General features: G+C 37.5%; 1 protein-coding gene across 5 annotated transcripts in view; it reads left to right on the top strand.

Moving 5' to 3' along the window:
* The window catches only part of pot1 (protection of telomeres 1 homolog), a 31,534-nt gene that overhangs the window by 4,828 nt on the left and 13,985 nt on the right, over window positions 1-12,721 (top strand). For 3 of the 5 annotated variants that reach the window (XM_042752939.1, XM_042752941.1, XM_042752938.1), the window contains 9 exons: window positions 1,151-1,287; window positions 1,443-1,521; window positions 1,933-2,030; window positions 5,070-5,177; window positions 5,323-5,367; window positions 5,881-5,986; window positions 6,932-7,062; window positions 8,088-8,381; window positions 8,468-8,623. In XM_042752939.1, coding sequence (XP_042608873.1) covers window positions 1,168-1,287; window positions 1,443-1,521; window positions 1,933-2,030; window positions 5,070-5,177; window positions 5,323-5,367; window positions 5,881-5,986; window positions 6,932-7,062; window positions 8,088-8,381; window positions 8,468-8,623 — 1,137 coding nt within the window. In that variant the 5' untranslated portion in view covers window positions 1,151-1,167. Of the gene's footprint in view, window positions 1-26; window positions 114-1,150; window positions 1,288-1,442; window positions 1,522-1,932; window positions 2,031-5,069; window positions 5,178-5,322; window positions 5,368-5,880; window positions 5,987-6,931; window positions 7,063-8,087; window positions 8,382-8,467; window positions 8,624-12,721 lie in introns of those variants that run through there. The other 2 variants (XM_042752940.1, XM_042752942.1) reach the window with 2 other exon arrangements.

Here is a 12,721-nt window from a genome sequence, read left to right as displayed (position 1 = left end):
TAAAAATTGTGTGCTAAAGTGTTCTACTTTTCTTCAAAAGGAAATGTGCATATATTATTGATCCAGTAAAAAATATAATTTCACTCAAGCTAACACATCTTCAGACTTTGAAGGTAATAGCAAGCTAACTTTGAAAGCATAAGATCTCACCCACACTGCAAATCACTCTCCAAAGCCACGGCTACTCCAAAACACATGAACACACACAGGCAGACCAGAGGCAAACCAGCTATATATGATGATAATCTTTAGGGATGCACTGAATGTTTGGCAACTTAATAAGCAAAAAGACAGAATAATATGTACTGAACAATGACGTAACGTGATCTATTAGAGGCCCGCACTAATGCAGTTAACATGTCAGCAGTGTGAAAAAAATGGCAAAATACATGGTGGAAAAATTTTTAAAAACTGTGTTCAGTAATCGGCCTTCGGCCCAGTGTTTAATTTTGTTCGGCCAAGTTTTTTCATTTCGGTGCATCCCTAATAATCTTATCTAAAAAGGAAAATTTCCAAAATGCTTTTTTACAACTATTGTCATGTTTTATGATTCGATTCATCAGAGATTAAAGTGATGTGCATCTAGCAGATGTTGTTTACGAGAGGTCGAGACTCTATAGTGCTCAAGCACTGCAAAGGCCAGAAGGTCTATAAAAGATCAAGACCCTCGATGGAGCATCCAGATGTTCAGCTCCACTGAATGAAACTCCACTTCATCAGGAAGGGCTGTTGTACACGTTCATGTTTCAGTGGAGCCGCTTGAGTTGAGATGTTTTTCATTTCAGGTTTGCTTCCATTGATTGAAGGCGAGCTGCACCCGTAGACTTTTCAGAATTAATTAGTGTAATTTGTGATCCACAGCATTTTCTCAAGATTAGTTTTGGTACATGTTTATCATGGGCACACGCATGTACATGCAATTCTTCATTCTCAGTTAGTCAACCATATTAAGTGTCTGTTTTTGTGGCTCGGTGCCATATAGGCTTAAATGTTTCTGAGATGTTGGCTGTGGTACCATATGTTGCTTTATTCTTGCTATTAATGCATCTAGTATAGCAAGAATTTTAAGAACAACGCATAAATTGTTATGACGCATTTTGTCTTTTGCTTGGCAATATATACACATCAATTTTTGTTCTTACTGTTACAGGCTATTATCAAAAGGACATGCCTGTACAAAAAGTCAATGATTCATCTGACCTAGATGCCAAGGTCCCTTCTCATCTCCAGCGCACATCTATAACGAGCCTCACAATGACCTCAGAACCCTCACACAGATGTGTCAAGGTTTGAAGCCACTCTTTACTGGTTTCTGCTCCAACAAATGCATGCTTGCATAACATGCTGTATAGCATGCATGCTGAGGAAGTGGCTTAATATACATTGTAACTATAGCTATTGAGTTCTTTAAAGTGCTTATATGAGTTCTTTCCTCTCAATAGGCTACAGTGGTTCACAAAGGTCCTGTGATATCTTGCGCACAGAAAGATGGCATTGAAATGCTTAGAGCAGAGATCAAAGGTGAGTTTCCCCCATTTAAATTCAAAGACAAAGATCATGAACAAACCTGCGACGTATCAAGCTGATCTGTTTTGTCGGCAGCGACAATCAATCTGTCCAACATTCACACCTCGCATTCCTGTTTAAAGCAGCTCTGCCGCTTTGGGTTTGAAAAGATTTGGATAGAAAAATCTACCATCCAAACTGCATAGATTTTCCCCATTAAAATGTTAACTAATATACCGCCACATCTAGAGAAAAGAGGCGCAATATGGGGCCAATTTGATTGCCTGGAGAGGCTTGTTCAAAGCTTGCTTCAGACTCGCTCGTGTCTGTGATTTTTAGCTCTCAGCCCTGCAGATTTTGAGTCTTGAAATGAAAGCTGTAGTCAGTCTCACTCTGTCCTTGCTGTTTTCTTTCTCTCTTTCTCAGAGGAGGACCCCCTTCAGAGAACTGCTGAACATACATCAATCAATGTCATTTTCTTTGGCACGTTGGCCAAGGACTTCTCCCAGTCTGCCAGACAAGGGGTAGGCTTCTATAAAACCTTCAAATATTCATTTGAGTATTGGGGAAATATATGTAGATGTACATATTTTTCAAGGCTCCAGGCTGTAAAACGGATGGAGGAGGAGGTCTGGGTGATAAGCCTAAAGGCTAAAGATTTAATTTTTTTTTATCTCAGTGTTTGTGTGTTTTCTCTATAATGGCTCCCAATTTTTTTTTTTTTTTTTTTTTTTTTGCATCATTTTGCCCAAACAATCATTATAGCTAAAAGTTGTATTGCAAGAAACAAAATGCATTCAAAGTTTTTAAAAAATAATGAGGCATGCTTCCATGCTGTTTTTCACAAAATTGCTATTTTTATGCACCAGTATAACTGTTTATATACAGTAAATGTCGGTATTTATCTACAAATATTTTGACTAAAACATTTTAATGCATTACATGAAAAAAATGCCAAAAACAAAGACAAATAAGAGTTTTGATTCTGCGCTTTCTCTGTGTTTAATGATGCTTAGTATTCAAATAAAAATGCATTAAAATCATTATGATTAGCAAAACCATCATGGTTATATGCAAATGTTTAATTCAAGACACAAAAAGCAGTCAGCGTTTTTTATTTATTTTTTTTTTTTTTATAATGTCTCCATATGCTGTTTTCACAAAATTGTCATTTATATGCGCCAGTGTAATGATGATGTCTTTATTCAGTATTTATCTACAAATATTTTGACTAAAACATTTTAATATATGACCAATGCAACAGAAAGACTCTTACATGAAAAACAGTGAATAAGAGTTTTGATTGGTTGATATTATAAAACCTTTGTCCTATAATTCTCTTGAGACAAAGATCACTAAATCTAGTGCAAAATATACAAATAAAAAGTACATTAAATCTTTGTGATTAGCAAAATCACCATGAATATATAAAATAAAGCAAAAAGCAGTCAGTTTTGTTAAGTAACAAGTCATGTTTCCATGCTGTATTTTACCAAAATTGTTACTTATATGCACCAAAATAACTACTTATATATAAATGTCATACCTTTTTACAAATATTTTGGCTAAAATAAATCTTTATACAAATGCCGTAAAATGTGCTATTAAAACATCTCTGTCCTAATGCTACATTTTAAATTACTGTCACAAATGTTTGTTTGTTTGTTTGTGGCATTTGCGACTCATTTTTTCTCCCTAATCAGCAAAATCCTACAATGTTCGATTATGAAAATAATCAACAATGAATTTGATTATCGATTAAACACTTCTGTACACTACAGTATACACTAACATTCGTCAGTCACTTAACGGAGCACAAGTGCACAAAAAAAATGTCCAAAACAAAAGAAAATTTTGTTTAAATAGAATAAAAATTTAAAATTCTTTTTTTTTTTTTTTTTTTTTATCCGATTGATTGGAAAATCAATTAAATAATCAAAAGATAAATCCGACATCAAAATAATTAATAGTTGCCCCGCTTGTGGTTAAAATTCAAGTCTTTTTCAAGCATGATGTGGCAAGTCACATCTCATCCATTTTAATAGGAGATTTGTCCTAACAAGTGGGAACTGTGACAAATGATGCATGACAAGACATTTAGTCAGTTGTCTTTTCTTTTTTTACCACATTGTGTCGAGTAGCCTTGCCCACACTAAAATGTTGTTGTTTTAAAATCTTCAAATCTTGTCATGTTGCATCTAGTTAATATACAAAATAAGGCTGTAGGTTCATATTCTAGAAGAGCCAATTCAAGAACCATACTTTTGTTTTGTTTTTTATCCCTAAAAGCGTCTTCTAAATGAATAATCAGTTTAAAAGGTAATTTACGGTTAAAATATGAAATATTCTTTTAAATGCTGTTGAGAAAGTCAATATATGTTTCTTTCTAGAAGTAGATTAGTTTTTAACAGTATCAAAAAGGCAATAGAAAGAATCCAAGTACATGAAAGCCCTGTCATATCTATGCGGCAAATATTTCTGCTTGAATTCACTGACTTTGAAAACAGGTCATCTGATGTAACCTCATTTATGTGAAGATGGTTTGAGAGGGTGCAAAGCACTGCGGTTGCATAGCCAGTATTTTTCCGCTTTTCTCCTCCAGCAACACAATGGTCACAGCTCAGATCAGCTCCCCACTGACAGACAATGGCTTCGAGAGAGAAAATCAGCCTTGAGAGATGTGCCTTCAGTCAAAACTCAGCCGTTTACTCCCCAAGGATCCTCTTTTGTGTCACCCGCAAAATTATCTGTTGCTTACTGGAAAACAACATGCCTTGTCATCACTCATGTTTCCAGGAATGGTCTAAAGTTCGGTTCTCAAAGATGGAGGTTGAACATGGTGATCTGCAGTGCAATTTATAAAACAACTTTTTTGACAAACAACCTCTACTTTTCTTTCTTTGTTTGATGTTTTTAAAGAAGTGGATTTATGATCTCCTAGCAGGTGATAAAATGGGCTTAGAAAATTCCATATAATTGTTCTATGGACAGTAATAAGAAAATAATACTGTTTAAAAAAAAAAAGATGTCTTAATTTAAAAAATAATGATAATTTATGCATTATATCTGATATATCAGGCTTTTCTGGTAACTCTTTTTTTTTTCTTTACAATCTCGGAAGAATTTTTGTTTTAGTTCTTTTCTGTCCATAATGGAACCTTTTAATATTATTCTGTGGTAGTCGAAAACGGTCTCAATGTGAAAGGAAGCAGGTTATTAATAATGACATGCTTTTAATATACACACACAAAATATATAAATATTGAGGGTCTTTAATAATAAAAATGACACAGCAATCTGCATGTACTGTATAAAAAATGCAACTAAAAATATCAGTGGCTGGTCTTACAAAATGTTTAATTAAATAATTTAGCAAGCTGCATATATATATATATAAATGCATATAAATATAATTTCCCACTCTTATTAAATATATCAGATATTGCAGTTTTTTATTAGTTTCATTTATGAATTAAATGATTTACTGAACATTTTTATTACGTTTGATATAACACATCATGAAATGCATTACAACAATTATGTTTTTTTTTTTTTTTTTTTAGGATGTTGTCCTTTTGGCAGACTTCACCATTAAAAAGTCTCCATCTTTTCTCAGAGACAAACTACATCCTTGTCAGCTAGAGATGGATGGCAAAGATGATTTTGTCTATGTGAGTGTCATCTGTTTGCATTTTAAAATCCTTTCCATTGTCGTCTTGAACTTTTGCTGAAAACAATATTTCTTACTGTAATATCGTTTTTTTTTTCTAAAATTTATTTTTGTTCATATTTTTCCCATATGGATGTGTTTGATAGGTATGTCCCTCGGCCGGCCCCTCCCATGGTCCCTCCAGTTCAGAGGTGCTATATGCAGTTTTTTTTTAAGTGTCAGATCTCTCCCACTTTGTCGTAATACCATATATGCGGTTTATCCCTCAGAGATCAAGGAGATTCTTTATCTAAATTGGCTTCTGTCTACTGGCTTTTGTCGACTTGTCTCTGTCTGGTTGTGTGATTGGTTGTTCCTTCACTCGAGTACAACGTCCTTTTTAATTTGCAAACTTCTTTTAAATTTGTTTGAGCCAGATCAAGTCCTTCAACACTACATGCCTCCAGACACATGCAGTCTAAACTAAATGAAGATGAAGTCAGGGAAACTAGCTCAGTGTTCATTTTAATGCATGCATTGGATTTTTGACATTAAAGCAGTATTTTCGCTTCAGCACAATGCATTGCCTTGCATTTGTTAAGTAATGTCTACAGAAAATGATGTTGCAATAAGGTATTGTTTGCTACAGTTTCTGTCATTAAAGCTTAACTTGTGTTAAAGCCAGAATATTTGTTTTATGGCAATATTCCTCTATTTCTTTGAAGGCCAAATACACTTATGTTCCCCTAAACGATTTAAAGCCCAGGACAGTGGTGAACGTCTATGGCGTGGTGACCTTCTTCAAACAGCCTTTCCCCTCTAAAGGTTCAGGTCAGTGAATTTCCTTCATCTCTGTAAGGCTGTAATAGGCTCTTCCATTGTTATTTGAGCCCTCTGGAGAGTGAGGCCAGAGAAAAGATGACTTTCTAAATGACTTTCAGGGCCACTTTCGAAATAGACGTCAAAACAAAGAAAAAAACTCTAATGGATATCAGAATAGTTGAACTTTTCTCTCAGAGTATGTCATGACGGAGACTTCTTCGAGGCAAGTTTGTAAATTATTCTTTGCACTTTAGTGATCAAATAACATTTCAGAGGCAACCAAAACAAAACTGAGATCTTGGCTTGTGCTACTGATCGTGAACCATGAAGTTTGCTCTCTGCAGTGTTAGCATGAGATTATTTATACCATAAAGTCTTAGAATGCATCTGAAGAAAATCTGACACAAACCAATTATGGCCAAAACACTCTCTCATGGTGCATAACCATACAAACGTCATGCAATTTTCTTCATGTAAATACACTTTACTTCATTGATCATGACATGTAACGTCTCTGGCACCCTCAGTTGGTTTATTGAAATATCAGTGTTTTGATAAGTGGACAGAATGTAAACACCCTGTTCCGTGCAATCGGTAGAGGGAATTGCGCATCATCTCCAAAAGGTAACCAATTGATCCTGGATCAGTGCTCAGTGAGGCTGCAACTCCTGTATATATTGACCTGTAGATATTCTCAGTCTGGATGGATCAGACATGTTAGAAAGAACTCATATAAAATGATGTTATTTGTCAAATTAAACAAAAATGCAGATTGTGGAAGTTTCCATTGGTTTCATGGGTTCAGAATACTAAGTGATTTATAGTATATATTGACCTGTAGATATTCTCAGTCTGAATGTTGATCCTTTTGTTGAAGGTTGAAGTGTGGCTACTTCTGTATTTTTGATGCTAGAGTTTTTTGTTTTAGTCAGTACCTCATTATTTGTCACTCAGATTACTGCTCTACACTAAAGATCACTGATCAGTCGGATGTTAAAGTGGGCTGCAACATCTTCTCTAAAAAACTGGAGGATCACCCAATCCTCTTCAGAGTGGGAGACATTATCCGACTTCACAGATTTAAGGTAAGGAGATTCGACCTGTTTATTTGTTCCTTGGAATACTTAAAGTCGCCCCAAATTACGTATTGGCTGTAAAAGGATTAGTTCACTCCAGAATTACAATTTCCTGATAATTTACTCAAGCTCATGTCATCCAAGATGTTCATGTCTTTCTTTCTTTAGTCGAAAAGAAATTAAGGTTTCTGAGGAAAACATTCCAGGATTTTTCTCCATATAGTGCACTACCAAGGGGTTGAAGGTCCAAATTGTAGTTTCAGTGCTGCCTCAAAGGGCTCTACATGATCCCAGCCGAGGAATCTGCCTATGTCACACGTGACCTTTCCAATATGACTACGTAATACATGAAGAAAAATTCTGGAATGTTTTCCTCAAAAACCTTAATTTCTTTTCGACTAAAAGAGAAAGAAATTAACATCTTGGATGACATGGAAGTGAGTAACTAATCAGGAAATTTTAATTCTGGAGTGAACTAATCCTTTTAGCAGTGAAGTCCAATTCTATTTCTGGTTCGCCACCTTCTTGCAAAGTTTAGCAATAATTAAACACCTGACCAGTAGAACCTTACAGGCAGCTGTGTTGGAGCAAACTGGAGCCAAACTTTGCAGGAATGTGGCCCTCTAGGAGCAAAAATGGACACACCTGACTAAAAGTAATAAAGGAGTACCACCTGAAACATTCCTAGAAAACACATATACCTCGCCAAGATGTTCACGAAAGAGGCTCTGGAAAACCTGACGTTCTATGTTGAGCATCTTACTCATATAAAACATTTGCATTGACAAATAGTGGTCATGCAATTCGCCTCCCGAGCAACAACACAGCAACTTGCCAACTTACAGAGCTGTCACTTTGAAGACACCTTAAATTTTAAACATTGCAAACACATTGGTCAAATATAGTTAGGGTTACGGTTAAAATAAATGTCTTGGCGACATGTATTAAGGTGATTTCTGGAGCGTCACCAGTTTCAAGTCATTCTAACTTTAAGACTCTAATTGGTAATTGTTTCTCTTCCCATATCCTCCTAGACTGACGTGTTCAGGGACTCCATGTCGCTCTTGAACACTTTTGGTTGGTCTACAGTCACATTTGATGGAACAACTGACAGTCCAGTAGTCCCTCGTACCTCCAGCAAATCATTTCACTTTGGAGAATCCGATATTCGTACGGTGCAGGAGCTTCGCCAATGGGCTGCCAACCAGTCTTGGATATCAAATGACCTCAAAGTCTCTCTGTCCATGGTAAAGCCTGGGATGTACTTTGATTTGACCTGCCAGTTGCTGGCCAAGGCCGTCATGGATAGTCGTTGTATCCTACTAAAGGTGCTATTTTAACTCGAATCTGAATCTTCAAAATCATTGAATCTCAAATCCAGTTTATACAACTAATGGTTATCCAATGTGATCAGGTGTGGGACGGGACCAAGTGTCAACATCCCTTATTGAACGTTGCAGTTGCATCTGATGCATTAGAAGGAGAATCCACTGTTGTTAAAGACAGGATGAACCTCACAGCCAATGTTCTGGTCTATGATAATCACCTGGAGGTGGCTCGAGAATTAAAGGTGAGTTTTGCTGTTGGCCTTACAGGGGTTCCATATAAGAGGTGTCCAATCCTTCTTGTGGAGAGTCACACTCCTGCAAGGGTTTGGCTTCAACCTGAACTAAACACACTTGAACCAACTAATCAATACTAGGCACTTCCAGAGCAGGTGTGTTGGCAGTAACCTTTGCAGAATGGTCTTCAAAGAACAGGATTAGACAAAAAAAAAAAGCAAGGTTATGGCCACCAATTGTTGGAAAACATTCTGCTTATAAAAATAAATGTTGTTAAGTTTCATTGGGAAACAACTTGGGTGCTCTTCCTGCAAGAAAGCCTGTCCTCCAGAAGCAGTAATCTTATTTCATCAGCCTACAACCACCAACACTAGCGTCCTCCGTGTCGCTGTTACTATTAATGCCTAGTAGAACGATCCAGCACAGAAGACCCACGCACACACTCCAGCACCTTTAATGATGAATTAGGTGTCAGGTAGGATTTTTGTGGGCACATCTTCTCATGGCTTATTTGAGAGGCGTTCACTCCTCTTCAGTCTTTTGATTGCGTTTGCTGCTCTCACTTGAATCCTGCCCTCCCTATTTCCATTGCAAAAACCCATCAAAATGTCCTCTCCAATTGATTGTCTTATAACGACTTTTGAAACATAATCTCCAAAACTAGCAACATTTCTGTCTTCTGCCATCATCCTTTCTATGAATTTTTAAACAGGAGCAGGGCTTTTATGCTACTTTTTGAAGCATCAGATTCTTTTTCTTTCTTTTTTGTTAATGCATAGTTGTTCCCATGACAGTTGAGTGGCCAAAAAAAAACTTTTTTGACACCTTCAATACACGATTAAAAGCACAATGAATCATTTTTATTATTGTAGAACTACAGTACATATTCAGTTCATTTCAATAGTTTGAAGAGGACGCTGATGTATGAGTGTTAGTTTTTGTTTTAAGCAGTAAGCCGTTTTTGTTTGCCTCTCAGCATAATGGTTCTTTTGAATATCTACTGTGTGAATAATGAACAAAGGTGGGTGGAGTGAACCGAGTGTTCAAAAGAGGAAACGACGAGTTGCTGACTATTCAAGTTCTTGAGTTTCTATGCAGCCATGTCCCCTACTGAATTCCTTCATTGTGTTTCTGTAATTAGGATACATATGAAATTGATCTAATTACTTTCTCCACTGTGAAGTTTCAGAGAATTGTGATCTTTAGTTAAAAATCTTGAGTTCTTCATATGGTTCCCCTGTACAGTATGTGTTGCCTCCCCTTTGCTGTGTCAGTGCCAAACAACAGGCCTATCCATCACCTGCTGGCCATGATGTTGTTGTCAAAGCATTTCTTCAGCCAAAAATGATCAGTTAGATTGACAGAAAGAATGATATCCCAACACATCAGCTGCCCTTACCTACAGATAAAGAGACTGGTCTTTGCAGACAGTTGGAGGATTTGTGGTGAGATGTATTTACGCCTGTGCCATCTATTATTTATAATTTCATCACAAGCTAGAGCTTTGCATGGATGAATGTTATTTCATAGTGAAATTATCTGAGAGAGTGCCAAGCTTTTGACACTGTTTGCATATTACTGCGTTTATAATGTAAATCTAGTTCATTTTACATTTTATTTGCTTTACATTAGAAGAGTGAGAATATATATATATATATATATTTGCTTGCTGATATTATCCTCATTCAGCTCAGCAATGAACAAGCCCACAGTAGTTTAAGGGTTTCTTTGGTTATGAACTTTGGATATTTTGGTTTCTAAGTGTTCTTAAATAAAAATATGACCTTCACCTTTAACTCTTGGGGTCCTCCTTTGAATCCACACTTTGGTGGCATAATGCTGCATTGATTGATGGATAGTAGGGATGCATCGATCCGATACTCAGGATCAGTATCGGCTCCGATAGTGGCATTTTCTGCAGATCGGGTATCGGTCAGACGAGACCGATCCAAATCCGATATTGTGTGTGTACTATTCTGTGTTATTGTTGAGCCCCACGAAAGGCACAAAACATGATAAAGCAACTAAAAGTTTTCGTGCACTACATTTCAAGTGTTCTGAAGCTTTTCCGTAGTTCAATGTAAGGTACAGATTAACAATTAAGTTATTAAATTCAAGTTCACATAAACGCTTCTCTCCGCTGCGGCAGTCTGTTTCATATAGACGATATAGAAGTTTCCCCGGTAACGGCTGTACACAAAGCAGCGCTCCGCTCACAAATGCTGCTTTATCAGGCATTACAGGCAAGATGAAATGAAAATGACATCGAAAATTTTCTGAAGAAACTCGGTTTCCTTCAGAAATACAGTGATATGAAAACACCCACGCCGGGTTTGGACTTTGAAATGTGCAGTGCTCATGTTTATTCAACAAAGTCAAAGCCTTTTGGGAAATCTATTTGTGGCAGTCAGTTTTGATATTGTGGCAGCCAACCACAAATAAATCAATGTATGGGGAAACACTGTAGTCGTTAGCATAACATATAATAAATTTCTGCCTCATACAGTGATCCCTTAACTTTAAAACAGCTTATTTGGGCCAAAAAAAAAAAAAAATACCCTGGCCGTTGGCCCTGAGGAAGTCGCGATGAGGCCTGATCAAGTCCCGGAAGTGACAGTGGAAACACGACTGGCCCTGGCCTTTTGCATTAGCAAGTTTGCTTTTGGCCCGACAGTTGAAAAGTGCCTAATGAGTTGTTTTGCATAGTGCCTATATGGCTACAAAAAGTGGTGTCATCATGGAGCAACACCATATTACGTTGCGATCTGTCTTTGCTCTTTGGGTGCTTGAGCCCTTATGGGGTTTAAAAGCCAACTCACACCACACCAACAGACGCAGACCAAATCGGACGGTCACCAGATTACATTATATCACACCTAGACATTTCAAGAGCCGACAAACACCGATTCAACATGTTCAATAAATGCTTACCACTGGCAGCACATGCCAACAGGGATAAAACACTGATCTGACAAAACCAGACAAATTTGTCTGTTGCCGCTTGTCTGTGTCTGTCAGTGCAGCATAAATTGGCTAGTGTGAATGTGCAACATCGGGGGAAGTCGTGGCCTAATGGTTAGAGAGTTTGACTTCTAATCCTAAGGTTGTGGGTTCGAGTCTCGGGCCGGCAATACCACGACTGAGGTGCCCTTGAGCAAGGCACTGAACCCCCAATTGCTCCCTGGGTGCCGTAGCATAAATGGCTGCCCCCTGCTCAGGAGGTGTGTTCACTGCTGTGTGTGTGCACTTTGGATGGGTTAAATCCAGAGTACGAATTCTGAGTATGGGTCACCATACTTGGCTGTATGTCACTTCACTTTCACTCGCTTTTTTCATTTACCAGACTAGATCTTTCCCCAGTTGAGCACCCCTTGTCTAGCAGAGCCAGACTTTGGACACTTGGTCTCCACTTTGCAGATTATTCTTGCTAGGAGTCGCTGGTTTACACATGTCTGAACAACATGCAAAGCATCCAACAGGTTGTTTGGAAATTGAGAGAAAATACATTAGTAGGGTGTTCAATAATCAAAGTATCATTAAAATGCACTGATAACAAAAAAAGTTAAAGGAAATTGCTGTTTTTATATGGTAACGTAATACCCAGTGATCAGAAATGCAATTTATCCACTAAAGTCAGAATATTTCCCCACCATTATCAATATCCTGGGCCGTATCATCTCTAATATTGTGTGAAATTGCTTGAGCTCGGTGTTGAGGTGGGAGAAAAAGTGAATAAAGCCAGCCATTAGGATTAAGTGGTCTGAGAGAGATAGCTTTATGAGAGAGGAGAGAGAAGGCCAAATCAATACGGCTGTCACGGTGGACGAGGGCCTTCATTGTGGGGTCTGCCTGCACACACTTTCTTGACTTCGACTTGCATCATATATCACTCACCCTATAAGTGTAGTGTGGCACAAATTGAAGGAGACATATATTATTCTGTTTTGTTACAAATCAGTAGGGAAGTATTACTTTAATGATAATAAATTTGTGCTCTTTTGACTTCATTTTGTTCATCATTCTTTGTGGCATCAAGTTTAAAGGCCTATTTTAGTGTTAGTGTTGCTGTTGTGGGTTTTGGGGAGGGGGGGCTAGAATCTCTTGAG

This window comes from Cyprinus carpio, chromosome B25, assembly GCF_018340385.1.
Source record: "Cyprinus carpio isolate SPL01 chromosome B25, ASM1834038v1, whole genome shotgun sequence".
NCBI lineage: Eukaryota > Metazoa > Chordata > Actinopteri > Cypriniformes > Cyprinidae > Cyprinus > Cyprinus carpio.
This window is presented reverse-complemented; position numbering and strand designations above follow the sequence as displayed.